We start from the raw sequence: 26106 nt of genomic DNA, 5'->3' as shown, positions 1-26106 counted from the left end.
CCAACATTAAACAAGGAGGAGAGGTGGGAGGGAAAGGGAGAGAGAAGGGAAATTGCATGGAAATGGAAGGAGACCCTCAGGGTTATACAAAATTACATACAAGAGGAAGTGAGGGGAAAGGGAAAAATAATACAAGGGGGAGGAATGAATTACAGTAGTGGGGGTAGAGAGAGAAGAGGGGAGGGGGGATAGTAGAGGATAGGAAAGGCAGTAGAATACAACAGACATGAGTATATCAATATGTAAATCAATGGAAGTGTAACTGATGTGATTCTGCAAGCTGTATACGGGGTAAAATGGGAGTTCATAACCCACTTGAATCAAAATGTGTAATATGATATATCAAGAACTATGTAATGTTTTGAACAACCAACAATAAAAAAAAAAAATCTCAACTTGACCAGATATGAAACAATTTAAAAAACTTTAAAGGTGTATTGAGAAAAACCAGGCTTTTTTAAAAAACACATTTGTCATTACCAAAAAGAGACATCTTTAGGTAAAAATAATAAAAACCCCATGCTGCATAGATAATGCAGCTAGTTCTAGCTATCTGGTCAACGGGCAAAAAGTAAGCACTTAAGGTCTTCAGCTCCAATCTTTTGTTCATTTCTTATTGCTGGAATTTCATATTCATTTCTTCTTGTTGGATGTCTAAACCGGATGATGGTAGAGATGGTAAGCCGGAATTTACTCAGCCCCGCCCTGCAGGCCTCAGGAGTGGATGAATTCTCAGCTGGTGGATTGGCTGCATTTGTCTCTTTACCATCTTGTGGTTTAGGGTTTTCTGGGCGTCTGCGTCTGTGATTGAAGTTGCGGAGGTACCGACGTTGAGATGGCTGCTGATCTTGGGTCTCATCACCTTGATTTTCCTTATCCTCTTTATTGCCGTCCTCTCTAGGCTGTCTTTGGCGAGGAGGGCCCCTGCGGAATCGTGGTCTATAACCCTGATACATATTCTGTCTCACTGGTCTACCTTGTTCTCCTGCACCCTGGTTGTCAGCACCCTCCATTACTTCTCCCTGCACAGGAGGGTTGGAATACTGTGGTCGATGCCCATAGGATCTCTGCATGTAGTAAGGTGGGAACGTTTGCCTGCGGTAGGGCCGGCGTTGTTGGGCCTGGCCTTCGGGAGCACTCTCCGATCCTTCATTCTTTTCCCCCCTCTCACTGTTCTGATAATTCTGCTGGTAATTGCGTGGAGGACCCCTTCGACGTGGATAGTGTCTATAATGGTTATGGTCTGCTGCATATTTACTGCCTTGAACTGGAACTCCACCAGGGCCTGTAACATTTGCTGCCTCCGCACCCTTTTCTCCTTCAACAACATCAAACTCCACAGTCTCTCCATCTCCTACACTGCGAAGGTACTTCCTGGGGTTATTCTTCTTTATGGCAGTCTGGTGTACAAATACATCTTCCTTGGTGTCATTCCTGTTGATGAAACCATATCCGTTTCTTATATTGAACCATTTTACTGTTCCCAAAACCTTCGTTGCGATGACCTTCTTGTCCCCGCAGGCCGGCGCCGCTGATGTAAGGCCGCCTGGGCCGCCGCTCCCTGTGCCGCTGCGTGGTGCCGGGCTGGGCTGGATGTCGGCAGCGCTGAGGGGAAGGGGGGGCCGCTGCTGGGTCTCGGCCTCGCTGCTCATGGTTGCTGTGATGGTGACTGGGGCTGGCTGCGGCAGCTGCGGCTCCTCCTGGTGTGTGATGGTAACTAGGCCGGCAGCGGCGGTGGGGCTGCTCAGGGCTCTCTGGGGTCCACTCCCTGCTCCCCGTACCGATCGAACTCCACAAAAAGGTTTTAATTTTATAAAGTTCAGTTTATTATTTCTTTCATTGCTTGTGCTTTTGGTGTCATATCCAAGAAGTCATTGCCAAATCTAATTATCATGCCTTTTCCCTGGTTTCTTGTGAAGGTTTTGTAGTCACAGTTTTGGGTTTTTGTTAGCATTCCTGGGGGTTGAACCTAGGCTCTCATCAGGCACTCTAGGCAAGCACTGTACCACTGAACCATAGTTGCCTATAGTTGTAGTTCTTACCCTCATCCAAAATAAAACGTTTATTTCTGGGATATTCCATTGATCTGTGTGTCTGTCTTTGACTAGTGCATCTTTGTACTAAGTTTTGAAATCAGAATGTGTGGATCTTCCAGCTTTGTTCTTTTATATGTGCATGTGGTGCTAGGGGTAAAACCAAGGGCCTCATACATTCTATGAAAGTACTTTATCACTGAGCTATAACTCTGGCCCTGGATTTGTTCTTTTTCAAAATGATTTTGCTATTCAATTACTCTTAGATTCTCTATGAATTTTAGGATAAATTTTTCTATTTGTGCAAGAAATGTCATTGGTATTTTGATAGGGATTACATTACATTGTAGATCACTTTGGATAGAATTAACATCTTAACATTTTTAAATCTTCTTATCCATGAACACAGGTTGTGTCTTTGTTCCCATTTATTTAGATCTTACTTAATATACTTTAGTGATTTTGTTTTCAGTGCAAAAGTCTTTCATTTCCTTGGTTAGATCTACTCTTAATTTTATCTTTTAGATGCTATTGTGAATGGAAGCACTTTCTTAATTTTCTCTTCGGAATACTCTTTGCTGACATTTTGAAATATGGGTGATTTTTTTAAAAATATTTTTTAGTTGTCAATTGATCTCTTATTTTATTTATTTATATGCAATGCTGAGGATTGAACTCAGGGCCTCACACATGCCAGGAGTACTCTACCCCTGAGCCACAAGTTCAGCCCCCTGATTTTTGTCTTTGTTTTTGTATGTGGATTTTGTGCCCATCAACTTTGTTAAATTTGTTCTAACGGGTTTGGTGTTTTTTTGTTTTGTTTTTGTGGAGTATATGGGGTTTTCTTATAAGATCACATTATCTGTGAATAGAGATAATTTTACTACTACTTCTCCAATTTGAATGACTTCTGTCATTTTCTTGCCTAATATCTCTGGCTAGAACTTCCGATACCATGTTGAATACAAGATGCAAAGCTGTCATCCTTATCTTATTTCTGTCTTGGGAAAGAAGCTTTTGTCTTTCACCAAGCATGTGATATGCTCTGAGTTTTTCTTATATGACCTTTGTGACGTACATTAAATTTCTTTCTTAGTTTATTCTGAATATCTTTTTCATAAGAGTGTTCAGCTTTTTAAATGCTCTTTTGCAGTATTTGAGATTGTCATATTTTGTTCTTTTTTCCCTTCATTCTGTCAGTGTGGTTTATTTCATTGCTTTTCATATGTTGGGTCATCTTTGTGTTCCAGGAATAAATCCCACTAGATTTTTATGTATAATCCTTTTGTCATAAATTTATGCCTTGGCATTCATATTTAGGCCTGACACAAATTATTTCAAACCTACTTGTTCCATTATCACCTTTGGCCTATTTAAAAGTTTCTGTCCACATGTAATTGTTTCCAGTATGGCTCACCTATTCCTCATCTGACTTTCAATATCTCAAGGTATTTTTTTAGTATTTTTTTAGTTGTAGATGGACACAATATCTTTATTTTATGTATTTATTTTTATGTGGTGCTGAGGATCAAACCCAGTGCATCATGCATGCTCTACCACTGAGCCACAATCCCAGCCCTCGAGGTCTTTTTTAAAAGAGGACTGACTGTGCTAGATTATAAGAGTCATGGAGGGCTAGGGATATAGCTCCTTTGTAGAGCACTCATTTGGTATGCATGAAGCCCTGGTTTCAATCCCCAGTACCACAAAAACAAAGGAGTTACAGAGATAAATAAAAGCAATGTGTAATCTTGAGATTGGATACTGATTTGATCAGTTACAAAATACTGAATATGGTCTAGAAGTACTAATAGGCACACTTAGTGAAACAGAATTGATAGAAAAGTGTAGGTTACTGAATTGTATGTATTGTATGGTCTAGTTTTGGTAGAAACAAAAGTTTGGAGAGAGTGTAAGTGTCCAAAAAACCTAGAATATACATTAAGTTATCGAGCAGAATGTGATTTTATTTTTTGTTATGTTTACTTTGGAGAATTTCATGGTGCATCTACAAAAAACAGTTCCTAAAGTAAATTATATAACACATAATTGATTTATAACTAAAGCCAGTTTTAATGTTTTATAATTTTATAAACAATACCTAAAACATACTTAAAATTTTAAGTTTCTAGCCAACTACAGTGCTTTATCCCTTTATTTCTTAGATAGAAAACCTGGATTTTTTATTTCTTTTAAAAACTATTGAGGAATTCTACAAAAGTGACGATGGAGAAAATCTGGAAATTGTCTGTCCAGTTCAAGATCAAGCATGTGTAGCTAAATTTGAAGATGGAGTTTGGTACCGAGCTAAAGTCACTGGTAGGAAAGTATATACTGTTTCCACAAAGGAAGGTTACACATTAAGACTAGTATTGTTTTGAGTTGATACAAATTAAATCTTGGAGATAGTATTATTTGATTTGACCATTTACTCTTCTATCTATTAAATAATCCAAGAACTCACTTTGACAGCAAAGGCATTCATCTGCAACAAAATTCAGCAGTGTTGAGAAGTGGGGCTAGTGAGAAGTATGGGGTCATGGGGGTGAGCATTCATGAACAGATAAATGCCTTTTTATAGAGCAGTTCTTGCTGTCAGGACTGGATTACTATTTTTAGCAGATTGTTATGAAGTGAGGCTGCCCCCAAGTTTTGTCTCTCACCTTTGCCCACCTGCCTTTCTACTTTCCACCATCAGTTGAAGGAAGTAGCACAAAGTCCTTACCAGAAACTGAAAAGAGGCTGGTGCCAGAATCTAAGGTTTCCAAGTCTCTAGAACTGTGAACCAAAATATACCACTTTCCTCTGTAAATTACCCAGCATCAAGTATTCTGCCATAGCAACTGACAGTGGACTAAGTCCTGTTCCTTTTACATGCTTCCTAATTTGTAGACATGTAGCTTTTTATTTACAAGGTGAAGTTTAGTTTGATACTGTTTAAAATTTTTCCCATTATTAAAGTTCCAGATCTTTTTTCAAAACTATTTAAACTTCCAACCTAAGTTTTCTATCTTAATTATTTGTCATTGATTTTAATTCCTTAGGGGTGAGTGTCAAACTAGCTAAAGTTTTTTTCAAATATAGTTTTCATAAACATCTTAGTCTGTTTGTGCTGATCTACCAAAATACTACAGGCTGGTATATTCTATTTAAAACAGTAGAAAATTATTCTCACAGTTCTGGAAGCTAGGAAGTCCAAGTTAAGGGCACTGGTAAAGGCCTGGTCTTTCTGCTTCCAGAATGCTGCATCATCCAGAAAAACAAATGCCATGCACTCATATGGCATAAGGGCACAAAAGGAGTAAACTTTCCTCTGTTGAGCCTTTTTACATGGGCACTGAATCCTGTGTATGGGTAGGGAGAGCTCTCATAACTTGGTCACCTCTAAGAGGCCACATCTCTTAATAAAATGTTGTATTAAGGATTAAATTTCAATGAATTTTGAAGAGGACAAAAACATTAAAACATAGCAAGATAGTAATATATACCAGTACATCCCCTGTCCATTTTTATTTTTTGAGACAGAGTATTGCTAAGTTGCTGATGAGCTTGCTAGGTTGCCAAGGCTGGCCTCAAACTTGTGATTTTCTGCTTCAGCCTCCCAGTACTGGGATTGCAAGTGTGCACCACTGCAGCAGACAAGCAGTGCATCTTTTGATAAATGTCAATGGAAGAGATAAAGCCATTTTTCATGTCACTTAAGGACTTTGCAACTACTTTTCAAATTAGAATTATTGGCTTTAAAACATGCATTTGATGAACAATAAGGCTTCTGAATTATTTGAGTAGTAACATTTGGTACAGTTTCCAAGGTGTGTAAAGGAAACACATGTGTGACTCAGTTGGCCTATCTTCCTGTATCTTCAGTAGCCCTATAGAACTCCATCATGAAGATCATACTTGGTAGTTTTTTGTTGGTTTGTTTTGTTTTCTAAAGTCAGCCTCATTTAAAAACTAAACAATACTAAAAGATTTAGTCATCTCCATCTCCTCTGTTGCAGTTACTTTTCATATTTTCAGGTATTCTTTTGGTATGTACCTGTACTGTTAATTCTAATAATATGTAATATTCAGTTGATGCTTCAGGTTTAGATATTATCTATTTACTTGTTATTCTGTGAGATAAAAGTTTCAAATCTCTTCATAGCCCTTTTGTTCCTTCTTTCCCTTTCCCTATACTTGTACCACAATTATTAGTTAAATCCATATTGTGTAAATACGTTCACTGCTGAACCATAAAGTATACTTTAACACTATTTAGAGTTAATAATTGTGTTAATTTTTCACTTGTGTTATTGTCTTAATTTGTGGCCACATTTTTCTAATACTTCAAAACAATTTATCACATGATTAGACTTTTCAGATAGTCTTAGTTGGATTTTTTTTTTTTTTGAACCATGGAAGCATACTGTTTCCTTCAAATGGAGTGCTTACTATACATTTGCTATTCTGGAAAATTTTTTTCACTTAGCAATACACAATACACTTCATTGTTCTGTCTTTGTTCCTTGTTTTCTGAATCCCATGTTTACCTCTTCAGTTTATTCATTTATTTTGATGGAGCCACCTTCTATAGTTTCCTCAGAAAGAATAAAAATGTAAATTTGAGACCTTCCATTGTCTATTTGATCTGTTCTCATATGTGACTGATAATTTGGGTAAGAAAAAAAAATAAGTTTCTTTAAATTCTATTCCATATTCATCTGCTTGTTTAAAATCACATCTCCATTGAGGAAAGGTTGGCTTTGGTACAGCTGAGCATATTCTTCTAGCCTGAAGATTGCAATGGAAACAGGGAGAAATTCCTCCACATTTCATTGGCCTTATACTTTTACTAGCCTGTGCTTTCTCAGTTATCACAGATATCCACAACCATAGGTTCCAAGTTGTGTGAAGTGTTATTTTGAGTACCAATACTACTATGCCACCTGCTTCCACTTGTTTGGAGCAGAGAATGCTGGACTAGTTTCCATATTGAAATGACATATACTTGTATTTGTCCTTAAATTTGAAAATGATAAAAAGTTTAATACCACTCTACATAATGTGCTGAGAAAGACTAAAGTCAACCATATATTTTGAATGATTTCACAAAGGTCAGTGTGCAATAGGGCTTTATTTAAACTTCTGTTTGAACCTTCCAAAAATTTCTTTAAAGCTTAGTGACTTAGATTGACATAGAAGTCTGTGAGTTTGCAATTTCTGATTTCATAACTTTTAAAGGATTGCCTGGCCGTCGGGAAGTTGAAGTTAAATATGTGGACTTTGGTAATACTGCAAAAATAACACTTAAGGAAATGCGTAAAATAAAAGATGAGTTTCTGAATCACCCAGAGAAGGTAATCTACTTGTTATGAACTCTAGGGTTGGAATGTTAACACAAATATGAAAGTATTTTTGAAGTCATTTTTAACAGAAATGCTCTGGTAATAACTATTTTGTCTATAAATGGTTTCTGATATAAGAACTATAAATAAGTATTGCTACAATAACTGATTGTAGTAACTGATGTCTAGAAAAGGATAAGAAGGATTATTTCTTATTTGTTTGTTTGGTACCAGGGATTGAACACTGAGCCGCATCCCCAGCCCTATTTTTTGTATTTTATTTAGAGACATGGTCTCACTGAGTTGCTTAGCCCCACGCTGTTGCTGAGGCTGGCTTTGAACTCATGTTCCTTCTGCCTCAGTCTCCCTAGCTGCTGGAATTACAGGCGTGCACCTCCAAAACCAGCTGAATTATTTCTAAATTTATATTCTTCTATGTTAATTAAATTGTTAGCTGTATTTTTCATTTTGAATAATGGGCACTATTATAGAAAAATAAACTTGAAAATACAGATAAGCAAAAGAAGTTAATCACTAAAAAATATTGTTCAACATTTTTGGTATATGTACTAGTAAGATGCATCTTTTTTTTTTTCAGTTGTAGACAGAAAAATACCTTTATTTTTATGTGGTGCTGAGGATTGAACCCAGTGCCTCACATGTGCTACGCAAGTTCTCTACCACTGCCCATCATCTTTTGTTGTTTTAAGAATTATAGAATTAGACTATAAATAGTCTAGAAAGCTTGCTTTTCTCACTTACAAAATGTATCATGACTATTTAACTTTTTAAATAGATGCTTATTATTCAAGTACATGGATAACTAATGTCCAAATTCCAATTATTTCAATTTATGAAGTACTTTATAGAGGGCTAGGATTGCGGTAGAGCACTCACCTAGCACATGCGAGACCATGGGTTTGATCCTCAGCACCATATATAAATAAATTAAATAAAGGTATTGTGTCCAACTACAACTAAAAAATATTTATTTTTTAAAAAGTACTTTTATAGATACCTTTATTTTATTATTTATAAATTCAGACAAAGATTGTTTTTTGTTTTGTGGGGGGGGGTTGTTTTTTTGTTTTTTTGTTTTTTGCAGTGTTGGTATCAAACCCAGGGCCTCAAACATACTTTCATCAACTGCACTGAGCTACATAAACATTAGTTTTCTACATATAAATAAAACTTTATTTTAACTATAAAATAACCAGAAATTAAGTTTATTTTCTTAATGGCGGAATTTTGTTTGGCACAGGCAATTAAATGTAAACTGGCACGTATTGAGCCATGCAAAAGGATGATGCAGTGGTCCAAAAAAGCTAAAGAAAAATTTGAAGAAAAGGCTCAAGATAAATTTATGACATGTTCAGTTATTAGTAAGTTATTTCCATTTTTATTTACTATATAATCATAAATTTTTTTAAATAAGATTAACATTACATAACTTTTGTCATATCTTAGGGTAAATTCAATGTGCCGTGAGGAGGAGGAGGAGTAGTGAGAAGTAGCATTGAGACTGTATAATGAGATTATATTTTCTGCATGCTTTAGAGTCTAAAATTGGCCCTTGAGGTAAAAATTACCACTAAAGACCAAGTCACTTTTCTGATGAGTGTGGTGGTGCATACCTGTAGTCTCAGCTACTTGGAGGGTTGAAGCAGGAGTATCACTTGAGCCTAGTAGTTCAAGGCCTGCCTGGGAAACATAGCAAGACCTCATCTTAAAAAACAAGACACCCTTGACATGACCCCTTCAAAGCCCCAGAGCTATTAGTCTACTATTTTATAACATTAGTTCTGGCAGAATCTGGTCCTGAGTTTATATGAGATATAGTCTTTATCTCTTTTGCAGTAAATATTTGTACATTCTGTTTCAAGGTAGTAATATCAGTGGGCTTCTGCCTCATACTCCATTGGTAGGTATTGACTGAGTATGAAGTTTGTGTACTATGTAGCTTTTCTCAGACTGAGGAACTTTGAATTCTGAAACAATCTAGCCCCAAGAGTTTTGAACGGGAGTATTGGGGATGTGTTTTGATAATTCCAAAACTACAATAAACACTATTTCAGTGAGTCCTTATAGGGGATACACAAGACCATATTTACTTAGGATTGATTATAGCACTTTCAAGGATAGTTTTATTACACCTGCTTTTCATTTTTATCACACTGCCATTAAATGATCCCTCCATTATAAGATGATTAGCCTGTTCTAGTGAGAAAATTGAAGCTCAAAAATGAACTGCTAAAGTTTATATAACTTATAAATGATGGAGTTTCTCTGATAATTTATTCACTGTATTAATTCAAGAAATTGTTTAGAATAAATAGTTGAGTTTAAGAGGAATATGATTATAGAAATTGTATCCTTAGTCTATAGGATTTTTATATCTGGCTTCTCTGAAATGAACAAACTAAAAGGCCTGCTAGTCCTTCAGCAGCCTCCATTCATTTTGAGCCGGATAACTTTCCAACTTTCTTTTGACATTGTGTTCTATTGGTTTTTAGCTCCCTCCTTGAGAATCTTCCCATGGATAATACATCAAAACATAGTATTTGTTCTGGATTCCTCTTGTTTACTTATTTGGTATGCCAATTACATCTAGCACTAGTTGTAACATAATTATTAATCTAGATAATCTGATTTAAGGAGTGTCTTTCCCCATTCACCTGCACAATGATAAGATTGGGACTTTGAATGTATCTAATAAAGTAAATTACCACAGATGAAAATGGGATAGATAGATAGATAGATAGATAGATAGATAGATAGATAGATAGATAGACAGATAGATATATCATCACTTTCTAAGGAAAGGGACATTCAAATTAAATTTGGAGGAAAGCAGGGAAGATGGTAAAGGTACAGAACACAGAGAAAGTTGCCCCTATTGGAACAAAGAACTTCATGAATGAGAAGTATCCCCAAAAAACTAAAGGGACGTAAGAGATAGAAAGTAAAAGGATCAAAGTTTACTTTGCATTGCTTAGCCTTTTGTTTCTAGGTAACTCATCTGGGCCACTGAAGAGTAGCCAGGATTGTTTTTTTCAGTTCTTGAAACAATTTTTCTATTATGCATGTACTCTTATAACTGGGTAATGTAGGATATTATTGCTGATATGGGTTTTTTTAGACTTTGTTTTTATACTAGGGATTGAATGCAGGGGCACTGTACCACTGCACTACATCTCTTTTGTTTTCTATTTTGAGACAAGGTCTTGCTTAGTTGTTAAGGATTTTACTGAGTTGCTGAGAGTGTCCTCAAACTTGCAATCCTCCTGCTTCAGCCTTCCCAGTAACTAAGATTACAGGCATGTGCCCCCATGCCCAGCAATGATTGTCTTTTTTTGGAATCATCATTCTGACCAGCTTCTACTAGCAACTGTTATATAAAAACTGTAGACATACATTGATCTCGGTGCATATTTTAGAGATGTGTGTTTCCTAAATAAATTCCTCTTTATCAAGTTCCCTTTTCTGCGACCATAAATAAAGAAAATAGGCATATAAGATGTAAATTATATCCTCAGTTCCCACTGTAGTTTAAGAATCAGATCGATCAAGTAATAAATTTTAGTTTTCTAAAAGAAAAATTAAATGGTTTGTCCTAATACATGAAGAGATAAGAAAAATATTCCAGTTAATTGAGAGTTCTAGATTGAGTTTTTGTCATTTTAAACTTTGTACCATACTTATAAAAGCTATAAACCTTAGGTGTGGTGGTGCAGGCCTATAATTCCAGGTATTTATCAAGAAGCTGAGGCAGGAAGATCACCTGGTCAACACAATAAGACTCAAAACAAAGAAAGAAAGAAAAGCTGTAAACCTTCACAAATAATGACTCACTGGCCTGAGTTAAATTTCATTCACTTGTGTGCTTTTGGAACTTGATTGAATTACACAAAACAGTATAAATATACTACTGAATATTTCTGTTGAGTAAATATTAATTTGTGTTATTCTGAATCCAAAAGGGTTAAGCTTATTTGGTTTTGTTATAGAATCAGTGGCATACAATAACCTAAAATAGAATTTTTACTAATTTATATATGCTCCAGGTAACATTGACAATTCATTATGACTGCAAAATACTACTACAATTTCTAGACAGAGGCTGTGACATATTCAGCAAGAAATCTCATGTATGCCCAAAAAAGAAAGAAATTGTTTCCAGTTAAAAAAAATTCTCATTTAGTCTATTTTGCAATATATATCTTTCTTTCCCCAAATTAGTTTTTGTGTTTTTACAGAAATTTTAGAAGATAATGTGCTCTTAGTTGAGCTTTTTGATTCTTTTGCTGCTCCTGGAATGACTCCTACTAGTATTAATGACCAGCTTGTGAAAGAAGGCTTAGCATCTTATGAAGTAGGGTAAGTACACAGGTAAACTTTTACTATTAGTTTATATGTAAAATTTCAAACACAAGAAGGGAAACTGGAATTTCCTGTTCCTACATCAGAAAAAAATAGTGGGAAAATAATCGAGTTGTTAGTCTAAGGAAGTAGAATGACTTTTTACCCTCATTCCTAAGGAACTTTAAAACCAAAAGAAAAGCTTCTCAAGATCAAAGTTGTTTCTTAGAAAAAGAGACTGGCATTTTATTTCTAAATGGAATGTCTGCTTAGGCAGCCCCCTTTACCTATTTTAGAAAGGGAATTGGGAAAAGATATGGCAAAATAGAGAAAAAGCATTGTGGTATTCCCACTTGGAGAAACGTGAGTTTTCCTAGGTTTAGGTTTAAAGTAACTAAGCTTAAACCATTTTGTTCATAACCATCAAAGACTAACCAGTGGTATAGGTGACCCAAGAAGCAGAAGAACAGAGTACTGGTAAGGTTGAATATAAAGGTTTGGCAGTCAAGACCAAGAATTCTTCCACAACAGAAACTTTTGCAAAAGGAATGGACTCTGCAGAGTCTTCTAAAGAATTTCCATATGTAGCCCTTAAGAAACCCAATATTTTGATATCACCCACACATAATTTCTATTGGCATAACAAGGACACCTAACAGAGACCTGCTATGACTCCTGTTAGTATTATGATCTGTGGTCTTGCTCTCCCTACCTACCTTAACGCTGGAGGAACTAGAAGCAGAAGAAGAAAGGCCTGTCCTTTTAGCAGTCTAATTGCAAGTGAAGGAGGAAAAGAAAGGAGAGTAAACATTTAAACTGTATTGAACTAAGTTTTTTTTCTTTTTGAAGTCAGAATTATTAAGGCATAGTAGTAAAGGTATGTAGTAAAATGTCACTGTTTAGGTACGCAGTTAAATGATTTTGACCAACATATAGAGTCATATAAATGTTATCCCAGTCAAGATACAGAATGTCACTGGGTGCAGTGGTGCATGCCTATAATCCCAGTGACTTGGGAGTCTAAAGTAGGAGGATTGTCAATTTGAGACTAGCGTTGGCAACTTAATAAGGCCCTAAGCAACTTAGTGATATCCTATCCCCCAAATATAGAAAGTGCTAGGGATGTAGTTGAAGCACCCTGGGTTTAATCCCCAGGACCAAAAAAGAAAAAATTAAAGACACAGAATGTCACATGTTCCCTTATGCCCCCTGTAGTCAGTAACCTTTAGCAACCACCTAATTTCTGTCTCTATAATTCTGACTTTCCGCAACTTCATTAAACAGAATAATATAGTATATTGCCTTTTGTGTTGGCTTCTTTCATTTAGCATAATACTTTTGAGATTCTTCCATGCTGTTGCATGTGCATATATATATATTGCATATACCAGTAGTTTGTTTCTTTTTATTGCTAGCTAGTATTCCATTATACAGATGCACCAGATTTATTCATTTACCAACTAATGAGCTTTTAGATTATTTCTAGTTTGGGGCAGTTCCACAAATGAAGCTAATATAAACATTTGGGCACAGATCTTTGTGTCAACATATGTATTATTTTCTTTTGGACTGCTGGTTGTAAGATAAGTGTAGTTTTAACTTTGTAACACCAGCCAAATGATGGTTTATGATGTTTATGCTCAGAAAATATATATAAAAAATCAGAATAATTGTTACATGCTATTAGTCATATAGTTTGAAACACATAAAAGCTATTGACTGAATTAGATTTTTATGGAAGTCCTATTATCAAGGGACTTGTTTTTAATTCTTTATATTATTTAAGTTATGAAGTTATTAAAGATTGGTAATAACTTCCTAATGAAAAATGGTAGGGGAATTGTTCTTAAATGCTTTCTGTGAGTACAAACACACTCCTGCACACTAGTGGGTCAAAGTAGAAATCAAAAAGGAAATTAAAAAAATATCCTGAGACAAATGAAAATGGAAACACAACATACTAAAACTTATAAAACAAAGCAAAACAGTTCTAAGAGGGAAGTTTCGGAAGATCTCATAACAACTTAACTGTTTACCTCAGTGAACCTGAAAAAGAACAAACTAAGCCCAAAATCAGCAGAAATAATAACAATTAGAGCAGAAATAAATGAAAAGAGACTAGTAAAACAGTAGAAAAAAAAGCAGTTGCTATTATTAGGATGTTTAATGTCTCTAAAAGTCCCATTTGTTAAAGGTTTCGGTCCCCAAGGTGGCACTATTGAGAGATGCTGTGGAAATTTAGAAGGTGGTGCCTTGTGGGAAGTTAAAAGGTCATTGGGGTGTGCCCTTGAAGAGGATTATGAGACTCCAACCCCTTCCTATCTCTTTTTTGCTTCTTGACTATGAAATGAATGGTTTTTCTCTATCATATACTCTTGCCATCATGTACTGCTTTGCCACAGGCCCAAAGCACTATGACGTACTGAAACCTTCAAGAGAGTGAGCCAAAATAAATCTTTACTCTTTATAAGTTAATTTGTTCTCAGACATTCCCATATAGTGATAGAAAGCTGACTAAAACAGCAGTGAAAGTAAGAAGTGATTTTTTTAAAAGACAAGCAAAATGAACAAATTTTTATCCAGACTAACCAGACTCACCAAAAAGAAAACTCAATAAAGGAAAGAACATTATAACTGTATCACAGAAATACAAAGGATCATAAAGCAACTTACATGTTATACTTACTATGCCAACAAATTGGATAATCTAGAAGTAGATAAATTCCTAAAACATATAACCTTCCAAGTTTGAATCATGAGGAAAGAGTCCAAAGAGTTCAATAATGAAGAGATCGGATTAGCTTTTTTAAAAAAGTCTCCCATCAAATGAAAGCCCAGAATATTTTGGCTTCATTACTGAATTCTATCAAATATTTAAAGAAGAATTAATGCCAGTCCTTCTCAAATTCTCCTAAAAAAAAATTAAAGGGAACACTTCCAAAATTGTGAAGCCAGCATTATCCTGACACCAGAGCTGGAAAAGAAGAGAACAAGAAAAGAAAATTACAGGCCAGTATCCCTTATGAACGTAGATTATGAATAATCAAAAAGTTAGGCAAGAAAAAAATGTGGCATCTAATGTGGAAAGGAAGAGATGCAGATGGTATGAGCTTATATTAGAAAACCTAAGAGACTTTACAAACTATTAGAATTAATAAGTGAATTGATCAAAATAGGAGGATACAAAGTCACAAAATTAGTTTAATTTTTACATCCTGACAGTAAGCAGTCTAAAAGGAAAATTAAGAAAAAATTTATATTTATACAATAGCACCTATAAGAATGAAGTACTTTAAGAATTAAGCAAGAAAGTGAAAGATTTATACATTGAAAACTAGAAAACATTTTTGAAAGACATTAAAGTAGACAAATGAATGGAAAGACATTCTATATTTATAGATTAGAAGACTTGATATTGTTAAGATTTCATTCCCACCTAAGTAATCAGAAGATTAGTAGTGTTCCCCATCAGAATTCCAATGACATTTTTTACAGAAATAGAAAAACCCATTCTAAAATTCATATGAAATTTCCAGGGGTCCTAAGTAGCCACAACAATCCTGAAATAAGATAACATGGAGTATTTTACACATTGTGATTTCAAAACTGACTGTAAACTACTATAATCAAAACAATGTCAAACCAATAGAATGATAGACATACAGACCAACAGAGTAGAATCTAGAATCCAGAAACAAACACTATCATATAGGTAAGTTTATCTTTAACCAAAGTGTCAGGATCATTTAGTAAGGGAAGAACAATTTTTAACAAAAGGTGCTGGGGAAACATACACATCCATATGCGAAAGAATGAAGTTGAACCCTCACCTAACACCACATACAAAAACTAACTAAAAATGGATCTGTGGCCTCAATGTAAGACCTAAAACAATAAAAGATAATGTTGGACAAAAAGCTTCATACACTGGATTCGGCAGTGATTTTGTTGATATCAAGTGCCCAACCAGGCAGAGTGGCACACACCTGTAATCCCAGCAACCTGGGAGACTGAGGCAGGGAACTCGCCATGTTCAAGACCAGCCTTAACAATTTAGCAAGGCCCTAAGCAACTTTCAAAGCCCTATTTAAAAAAATAAAAAGTAATAATTTGTAATGCATTCTGCTGTCATATATAACAAAAAAAATTTTAAATACAAAGAAGTACACAAATTAATAGGATCAGGGACATAACTCAGTGGGAAAGTATCCCTGAGCTCAGTCCCTAGTACATAAATTAAAAAAAAAAAGAAAATCAAGTGCATAGGCAGTTTAAAAAACACAAACTAAACTTCGTGAAAATGTAAAACTTGTGTACATCTGAAGGTATTCTCTACAGAATATAAAGGCAACCCACAGAATAAGAGAAAACATTTTCAAAGCATATATTGTTAAAGTATTAATATCTAGAATATGTAGAAGACTACTGAATCTCAAATAACAGAACACTCAATACAAAAAGGGGCAAAGGAGTTGAATAGACATTATCTAAAGAAGATTTACAATAGGCCAATAAGCACATGAAAAAAATATTCAACATCACTATTAGAGAAATGTGTATTAAAACTATTGTAAAATACTACTTCATATCCATTAGGATGGCTACTAGGAAAAAAATGTTAAGGATGTAGAGAAATTGTATCTGTTGGTGATGATGTAAAAAGGTATAGCCACTATGGAAAACAGTATGGCAGTTCCTAAAAAAATTAAAAATAGAATTCCCATTTATCCAGCGTATCTACTTCTGGGTATATACTCAAAAGAATTGAAATCAGAGTGTCAAAGAGATATTTGTACATTCATTTTTATAATCGCACTATTTTCATTAGATAAAACATGGAAGTGACCCAGATGTCCTTGTAAATGAATAGATAAGCAAAATGTACTTTGTAATAAAATAGAATATTATTCAGCAATTAAAAAGAGCCAGGAGCTGGGGCTGTAGCTCAGTGGTAGAGCATTTGCCTGACATGTGTGAGGCATTGGGTTTGATCCTCAGCACCACATAAAAATAAATAAATAAGATACTATATGTATTTACAACTAAATAAATAAATAAATAAAAGAGAACCAGGTGTAATCCCAACAACTCAGGAGGCTGAGGCAGGAGGATCACAAGTTTGAGGCCAGCCTCAGCAATGTAGCAAGACCATGTCTCAAAATAAAAATTAAAACAGATTGGGGATATAGCTCAGTGGTAAAGCTCCCAAGGTTCAATCCTATTACCACAAAAAAGAAAAAAAATTCTGATATATGGTACCATAATGGATGAAACTTTGTTATATTAAAATAAGCCATCACGTAAAAGACAAATACTATATGTTGCCATTTATAAGGAATGATTATAGTAGTTTAAGACGGAAATAATGGTGGTTGACAGTGACTGTGGAGGTAGGAAGAAATGGGAAGTGAGTTAGTGTTTAGTGAGTATAAATAGAGGAGTTTCAGCTTTGCAAGGTAAAAAGAGAGATGGTGGTGATGGATGCAAAACAATACACCTACTTAATGACCTGAAATGTACATTTAAAATGGTTATGATAGTAAATTTTAGATTTTACGCATTTAGAACAGTTTTAAAAATTGGAAAGATAATTAAATTTTTATTCTTTGGTAAATTTTTCAAAAAAAAAAAAATCGTTGCTTTGGCCCGTCCCAGGGCACTCATGGTCCAGAAGCTTAAATTCCATTTGAGTAAATCTACCTCTGGTGCTCCAGCAACCCCAACAAATCCCGGTGCCCTCACAAACCCAGATTTCTGTTATCTGACCCACTGTTTTTACTGTGTCTATTGCCCATGCTCAAATTAAAACATGAGTTTCCCTTGATGAGTGACTTTCCTGATAGCCTGAGGACTGAGAAGAAAAGAAAAAGAATTTCCACAACCTACTACTCTTTCTTCCTTTCAATTGAACTTAGGGGTGCTCAGCCATGGAGCTACATCCCTGGTCCTTTTTATTTTTTGAGAGTCTTGCAAATTGCTGAAGTTGGCCTTGAATTTGGCAATACTCCTGCCTTAGCCTCCCTACACTTAACCATATCATGCCCACCATCCTTTATAAAATAAAAGTAATGTTCCCTAAATAGTCTGACCCCTGCCTACTACAAATCCCATACCATTTTTTTTTTACTTACTATATCAAAACTACATGTTTTCTTTCAGTTCCTGGAATACCTAGCTACCTCCTACTTATTTTAAGTCTCAACTGATATATCAGACAATTAGCCCCAACTTTTACACTACATTAGATTTTGTTGGCCTGTGTTCTTGTTCTTTTCCTTTGTAACTCATTTGTATTATATAAAATTTCTTATTTACTTAATTTTTTAGTAACACCATACAGTAGTCCCCCCATCCATGGTTTTGCTTTCCATGGTTTGTTAACCTGTGGTTAACTGCAGTCTGAAAGTATTAAACAGAAACTTTGAGAAATAATATGTTTTAAATAAATTTATTATATTATATTGTTAAAATTCTATTTTGTTATTTAAATTTATAAATTATAATTCAGTATATATTTGGCTTGGTACCATCCATTGGGGACTTGAAACATTTCCACCTAGGATAAGGCATGACAACTATAATCTTCTGAGGATAAGAACCCTATCTATTTTCTTCACTGCCATACCTAGCACTATGCTTGCTGGCTCACAGTACATATCCAATAAATGTTAGCTGAATGAAGGAAATAAATCTGTCAATCTGGAGTTCAGAAGACAAACCTGGTTATGTAATTTAAGTGGAGGAGTGCAGCATGTAAATAATCACTTATGGGAAAGAAAGGTCCAAAAGAGCTTGAAGCTGAAGTACAACAAGGAACCAAAAGAAAATAATATTTAAAGAAGGGAAAGAGTAGCTAGTGCTGAGAGTTCAAGAAAGAACTGAAAACTGTCCATTGGATTTAACAACAAACATTGTTAGTAACCTTGGTGAGTGTAATCTTAGCTTATGGTGAAAAAAATTCAATGTTTATTCAGGTAAAAATAACATCTAGTCATCTACATTTAGTCTAATCTTTTAAACATTACTTCAAAATCACTTTATTCAGTGATTTTGCTTCTTAGTACTTTGATAATAGTAATTATTTTCCAACTTGTATTCTTCATGGTAAATGGATTGATATATTTTAGTCAAAGATAAATATTCAAATTGTCAAAGTATGAATTCTTCTGTTCCGTTGGAGTGTAGAATATCAGTGCCAAGCATTGAACTTATAAGCAAAGTTGTTATTTATAACTGTGTGTTTAAAAATAGAAAATTTAATTTTTAGTTTTTGTTTTCTTCTTGTACTTACTTTGGTGTTGGTTCAGAACATTTTTTAAATGACTAAATTTAGTTATTATTAATATCAAAACTGGAAGTTGCTAAAACTTATTCATCTCTAAGCCTAAGCAAATGCAAACATGAATGTTTTGCTATATTCTTTTTGCTGACATTTGTTATTTTTCAGATATACCCTCAAAGATAATTCTAAAAAGCATATAGAAGTATGGGATCCTTCTCCAGAAGAAATTATTTCAAATGAAGTAAACAACTTAAGTCCTATGTCTGTAAAATCTCTACCTAATGAGAATTTCCAGTCACTTTATAATAAGGAATTGCCTGTGCATATCTGTAATGTAATATCTCCTGAGAAGATTTATGTTCAGTGGTTGTTAACAGAAAACTTACTTAATAGGTATACTATTATATGGAAAACATTCTTCTTATACTGTTTCAAAGATAACAGAAGTTTTAAATGTAGAATTTTTAAAATAGCAAAATTTTTTATCTACTTAATTTTTTCCACATTTTTTATTGGTGCACTACAGTTGTATTAATGATGGAATTTGTTGTTACATGTTTGTACATGCACACAGTATAACAGTATAATTTGTTTGGTATCATTTTCCAGTACTTGCCTGCCCACTCTACACCCCTTGGTCCTTTTCCTCTATTGAGCTCCCTTTGATTTTAATGAGATCATCCCCACCACCTCCTTTTTCTTTTTCCTCTCTAGCTTCCACATATAAGAGGAAATAATTGAACATTGATCTTCTGAGTTTGACTTATTTCACTTAACATAATGGTCTCTAGTTCTGTCCATTTTTCTGCAAATGACATGGTTTCATTAAAATAGCAAAATTATTTGAACTAAACTAAACTAAAAATTTTAATAGTATATTTGTTAATTATTTTTACTATATTAGGATTTATTTACCCCACAAATTATTGAGCACCTACTCATGGCAGTGTGCATATAGATGTTGGGGATAACAGTGGTAAAGAATATAGGTCTTTGCTGTCATGGAGCTTAAATTATAACAGAGGGAGAGATGATGAACAAATAAAACTTAGTATTGCAAGTATGTTACAGGTGATAGAGAAAATAAAGCATTTGGGGAGCAAGGTAATTTTTAAAAGGAAAACCTCAAAGATGCATGAAATTCACTTTTGAAATGGGCCTTGAAAGAGGTAGGAGGGAATAACCCCCTAAGAATCTAAGGAAAGTTTATCTCAGGCAAAGGGAAGAGCTAGTTACGTGGCCTGAGATGGAAATATGCTTGGTATATTTAGGGAAGAACAGTTTGGCTGAAGTGGAATGACCAAGTGGGACAGTAGAAAACATGTTGTCAGAGAAAAAAAAATGTTTTTAACTTTTGAAAGTCAAACATTTTTAATTCTTACATAGTTTAGAAGAAAAGATGATAACTGCTTATGAAAACAAAGAATGGGAACCTATTAAATGGGAAAATGATATGCACTGTGCTGTTAAGGTCCCAGATAAAAATCAGTGGCGAAGAGGCCAGATCATCAGGATGATCACAGACACACTAGTAGAGGTAAATGCAATTATAAATAAATTGTGAAAATGAATGCATTTTTGGACTTTTACTGCAGTTATTTAATCCAGTTTTTGTTATGCTTTCAATATTTGCAAAAATGTTTTTGAAATGTTGCTTTCCATATTAAAATTGCTGTTTTCATAGGTATTGCTGTATGACGTGGGTGTTGAACTAGTAGTGAATATTAACTGTTTAAGAGAACTTCAAGAAAATCTAAAGACAATGGGAAGATTATCTTTGGAATGCTCTCTTGTCGATATAAGGTAGTTTTTAGCTGAATAAATTCATTTTATCCATTGAATGTTATCATTTTAAATATTTCTTCTCAGTTGGTAGGGTGCTTGTCTTGCATGCATAAGGCCCTGGGACCAATCCCCAGTACCACAAAAATAAATAAATAAATATTTCTCTTTTTTGAATGGGTTCTTATCAGTATTAAATTAGTTAACATGTCCTGAAATTTTTATAAAATCTAGCTAACTCAGATGTCAACAGGAGGAAAGATAACTATTTGGAGCACATAAATTTAGTGACATTAAGGAAATATATTATAGGTGAGTATGAATGGTATCTAGGTAGAAATCAAACTGCAAATATAAAAAGCTTTGAGGAACAACAAAAGCAAATAGAAATAAATATACTTTGTAAATTTAGAATTGCAAGGAAAGCTAAAAATATATTACCAAAAAAGTAGATTATAGAAGATTCTGGAAAAATGTCATAGTATAATTTTTTAATCTAGAATCCTACAGTACAAGTAGTGCAGCTTGGACAGTAAAACTAAATACTGTGCATACTGATTATCTGAAAAAAAAAAAAGTTGGTGACAAATGACTCCTATGACCTCCCAAATATCAGCAGGTGGGAAATTCTATGCACCAAGACCCTCAGTAATCAGTTTGTTTGGGAGGAAATAGAGGAAAGGCAGACTGGGATTCTGAAGGTTCTGAGAATAGAAATCTGCAAGAATATTTAATGGGAGCATGCAAGCTAATCTGAGAAGGGAAGTAATACAGGGTGGAATTCATAACTAAAATCAAGAAGTCTATGATGTGTCATAGTTCCCTTTTTTAACCGTATAACTCTTCAGAGTAAACTGACATTTCTTTCCATACCATACACTGAGGAGAAGCTGCTGGGCATAGAGTTTAATTTGAGCAAGACAGCAGCAAAGGAAAGAAAAGATCCAGATTGAATCACGGAGCAAAGGGACAACATCTCACATTGAACTCCCATTAAGCTTCTGCACTTTATAAAGTTAAAAAAAAAATACAGTGAATCTCAGCTCTTAATGCCATTGAATTTTCAGTTTACTAAAGGATAATTCTTTTTTTATTTTTAGAGAGAGAGGGAGAGAACTTTAATATTTATTTTTCAGTTTTCAGCGGACACAACATCTTTGTTTGTATGTGGTGCTGAGAATCAAACCCGGGCCACATGCATGCCAGGCTAGCACAATACCACTTGAGCCACATCCCCAGCCCTAAAGGATAATTCTTTAAAAGAGCCCAAGCATATCAGTCCACTTGTTGACTGTACTAGAATTATCTTGCCTCATGTACCCCCAGAGAGGAAGGTATTGTCAGGTGAAACAGATTAGCATTTGCAGCCAAAGCTCCAGCCCTGAACTGGAGGAACAATGTAAGCCCAGTGTCCTTCCTAAGCATTTTTACTTAGAAGGGCTTCCACTCAGTGGCGTTTGCTATTTTTCATTTGAACCTATTTTATGTACACAGATAATTGATTTTTTTACCTAAATATAGAATTTATAGTTCTTCTTGTCATGTTTCATCTAATTGGTTTTGAAATTCAAATACTGATATTATTCAACACCTAGGTAGTACTCTAATAATGTAAAAAATTGTATTTGTAAATTTGAAAGCATACTTCTGTGTCATAGGTTATATTCCACTATGTGTAGGCTAAATCCAACCATATATTTGGCTGATAGTATAGTTTTTAAATTTTGAAATATTTACATTTTTTAAACCATAGATGTCACATTAAAACTTGAATTTCTGACTTTTGGCAAAAATCACAGTAACTAATCACTGAAGAAATAGTGCTGCCAAAAACAATTGGCCTTTCCTCTGGAAGTTCAAAATAGTCTACAACCTGTATTAAATAAATCTTAGCTCCTATTCACTTTGGAATACTGGATATCATTTTACATATGAGTAGCAGCTTCATCATTAATGAAACCTACTAATATCAATTCCTGTGATTTTTTTTGTGCTACTCAAAATTAACCAAATCATTTAAAACAGCTTATAATTTTGTACTGTATTGAATTTACTCCCTAATTTGAAGCCACTTGCTTACTATTTGGCTAAAAGATGTGTATATACATATAAGCACATGTATGTGTATAGGTTTTACAGACATTGATATAAATAGGAATAATAAAAATTTGTTCACAAAACTAAAAAAAACTAAAGATCCTTTTAGCATTACTATAAAAACTTCAATGAACTCTGTGATATTTAATTTTTTTATTTTTTATTTTGAAACAAGGTTTCACTATGTTGCTTAGGGTCTCACTAAGTTGCTGAGGCTGGCCTTGAACTTGCAGTCCTCCTGCCTCAGCCTCCCAAGTCACTGGGATCATAGGCATGTCCACTGTACCTATCTGATTTTTTTTAATGAATAAATTATATTGGTTTCCTTTGCCTATGATCTTACCCACAAGGACCTCATGCAAAAACCTCGGATATTAGATAGATAGATACATACATACATACATATATAGATATATTATAGATATATGTGAAGTATAGTTACTATACATCAGCATTGTCTACATTTATAATGTGCTTTACAACAACATACTGGTTCATTTAGTTCTCACAAAACTGACATGGGAACTATTATTATTCCTATATTATAATTGAAGCAACTGATACCAAGAAATTAAATTACTTGTCCAAAGTTAATCTATAAGTCTAAATTGGTTTAGTATGTTTTAAAACCTGATATTTAAAATTGAGATTAGAATAGGGTACCCTAGTGACCCTTTCTGTTCTAATTACTCATGGACCATCATGTTTAATATTCTTGAAGAGTTTATTAGTAGTAGTTTCTCTAGTCCACCTGTTTGCACAGAGTATTTCTTCAATCTTATGAGCACTTCTATTTTATGTATTTACTGGTAGCAGCTATACAATTATATGTCTACAAGTTTTTTCAATATCCTGGATTGGAAAACTCAAGACTACATAGTATATAAATCCTATTACTAGTTTTCACTTCTCCCTTAAATTAGGTTCAATTAGAATATTGTTATTGAACAGAATTCTAGCAATTTCCTGATTGTACCTAATCTTATAGACAGTTCCTGACATACCTTTTAATAATATCTTATGGACTTGGATAGAATAATGTTATCATTGAGAATTCTAATGATTGTTAACCCTAATCTTAATGTTCACAACATACCTTAAACTATAGATAAGGTGTTAGAGATAAGGAAATTGAATCTTCAAGAGGTTAAATATTTTATTATCCAATTAAAACATCAATTCAATTGTTGAGCTAGAATTATAAACAGGATCTGAATTTAGAACTGAAACTCTGGCCCCACTATGTTTTGCTGCTATTCCAAGAAATATTTTTTCTGTAGTTTTTTTTTAATTGTAATAAAATGGCATCACATAAAATTTGCCCTTTTTACCATTTTTAAGTGTACAGTTTTCTGATCTTAAAATTCACATTGCTGTATAACTTTTATCACCATCCATCTCCTGAAAATTTTTGTCTTCCCTAAATAAAATTCCACATCCCTAATTTTTTAAAGTATTATAGTAAATACCTTCAGATGTTCAAAAGCTAATATTTATGTGTATCAATAATAAATAATAGGGCTGGGTTGTGGCTCGGTGGTAGAGTACTTGTGAGACACTGGTTTCAATCCCCAGCACCACATAAAAATAAAGGTGTTGTGGGCTGGGGTTATGACTCAGTGGTAGGGTGCTTGCCTAGCACATGTGAGGCACTGGGCTCAATCCTCAGCACATAAAAATTAATAAATAAATAAAGGTATTGTGTCTATCTACAACTAAAAAATACATTAAAATAATAATAATAATAATAGGGGCTGGGGTTGTGGCTCAGAGGTAGAGCCTAGCATTCGTGAGGCACTGGGTTTGATCCTCAGCACCACATAAATATAAAGATATTGTGTCCGCCTATAACTAAAAAATTAACATTAAAAAAAAATAGGAAAATCTTAATAATACACTGATTTTATATATATATATATATATATATATATATATATATATATATATATATATATATATATATATATATATATATAATCATAATAGAGTTGGCCCTGCATATCTGCAGGTTCTACAACTTCAGATTGAAATGTTATAAAAAAATAGTATCTATACAGAACATGTACAGATTTTTTTCTTTTCATTCCCTAAACAATACAGTCTAACAGCTGCATAACATTTACATTATACATGCTATTTTAAGTCATCTTGAGATGTTTAAAGTAAATATGGGGGTATGTTAGATAATATACCATTTGACATAAGAGGCTTGTGCATACTATTCATCTTGCCACTGCCACTGGAGATAGAATTACTGTCAGATTTACTACAAAACACAGAATTGATTTTTAATTAGGGTTTCTAGAACCAGAGGTTAAAAGATGGCATAAAGAAGTGGAGCTGTGGTCTCTAAGGTTTTGGTTTCTGCAGGAGTCCTGGAATCAACACCCCATGAATAGCAAGGGGCAGTACTTGGGATTGATTGAACCCAGGGGTGCTTTTATCATTGAGCGACATCCCCAGCCCTTATTATTTTTTGAGACAAAATCTTGCTAAATTGCTGAGGCTGGCCACAAACGTGATCCTCCTGCCTAAGCCTACCAATTCACCAGGCTTACAGGCATGCACCACTGTTCCTGGCAGTGCAATTATAAATATTAAAACATAACTAATTCTGGGAGTTACTAATAGTTTAAGCTTCTTAGCTCATAACACTGGTTGGTCTTAATAAATTAAGTGTTGGCATACTTACCAACTCCAATTTGATAAAGCCCCATGTCCAGTTGACGGGTGAGTTCACTTTTATAAACCATTTACCATGATAAAACTGACCATGTTATTTACTCAATTCATTAACTAAGTTCAGTTCATTGAGATTCTGGATTTAGAAACTATGTTTAGGATCCTGCCTGATTTACATATAATCTCTTCCTTATTCTTGGGGGTAGACTTGATGGTTAGAAACTTCTAAAGTCACTCAGTTTTAATTCTGCAAACTAAAATAAATAATGATGTTATATACCCTGCTTTTCATTTATTTGCTAAAACTTTATTGAGCATATTTTAGTATACATTATTTTGCCATTTAGTTTTTGTCCAAAATTATGTTATTTCTAGTCATTCAAAATTGCATGACTATATCAATTTGAGTAATTTTTGTTGAATCAATAAGTCAACAATTAAAAATTGCGATTAAAAGTAAAATTTTATAAACTGTTGAGGCTCATATTTATGGATAGTGATTCAAACTGAATTACAGAATACTTCCCAAAGTGGACAGCATAAT

The 26106-nt window shown here is 34.1% G+C and overlaps 1 protein-coding gene and 1 pseudogene across 4 annotated transcripts in view; one reads left to right on the top strand and one right to left on the bottom strand.

The window, feature by feature from the left end:
* The window catches only part of Rnf17 (ring finger protein 17), a 123083-nt gene that overhangs the window by 67748 nt on the left and 29229 nt on the right, over positions 1-26106 (top strand). For all 4 annotated transcript variants that reach the window (XM_078015734.1, XM_078015733.1, XM_078015732.1 and 1 more), the window contains 7 exons: positions 4199-4352; positions 7257-7372; positions 8622-8742; positions 11617-11737; positions 19167-19394; positions 20388-20538; positions 20686-20804. In XM_078015734.1, coding sequence (XP_077871860.1) covers positions 4199-4352; positions 7257-7372; positions 8622-8742; positions 11617-11737; positions 19167-19394; positions 20388-20538; positions 20686-20804 — 1010 coding nt within the window. The remainder of the gene's footprint in view (positions 1-4198; positions 4353-7256; positions 7373-8621; positions 8743-11616; positions 11738-19166; positions 19395-20387; positions 20539-20685; positions 20805-26106) is intronic.
* LOC101961017 (Y-box-binding protein 1 pseudogene) lies at positions 558-1667 on the bottom strand (annotated as a pseudogene).

This window comes from Ictidomys tridecemlineatus, chromosome 6, assembly GCF_052094955.1.
Source record: "Ictidomys tridecemlineatus isolate mIctTri1 chromosome 6, mIctTri1.hap1, whole genome shotgun sequence".
NCBI classification, from domain to species: domain Eukaryota; kingdom Metazoa; phylum Chordata; class Mammalia; order Rodentia; family Sciuridae; genus Ictidomys; species Ictidomys tridecemlineatus.
This window is presented reverse-complemented; position numbering and strand designations above follow the sequence as displayed.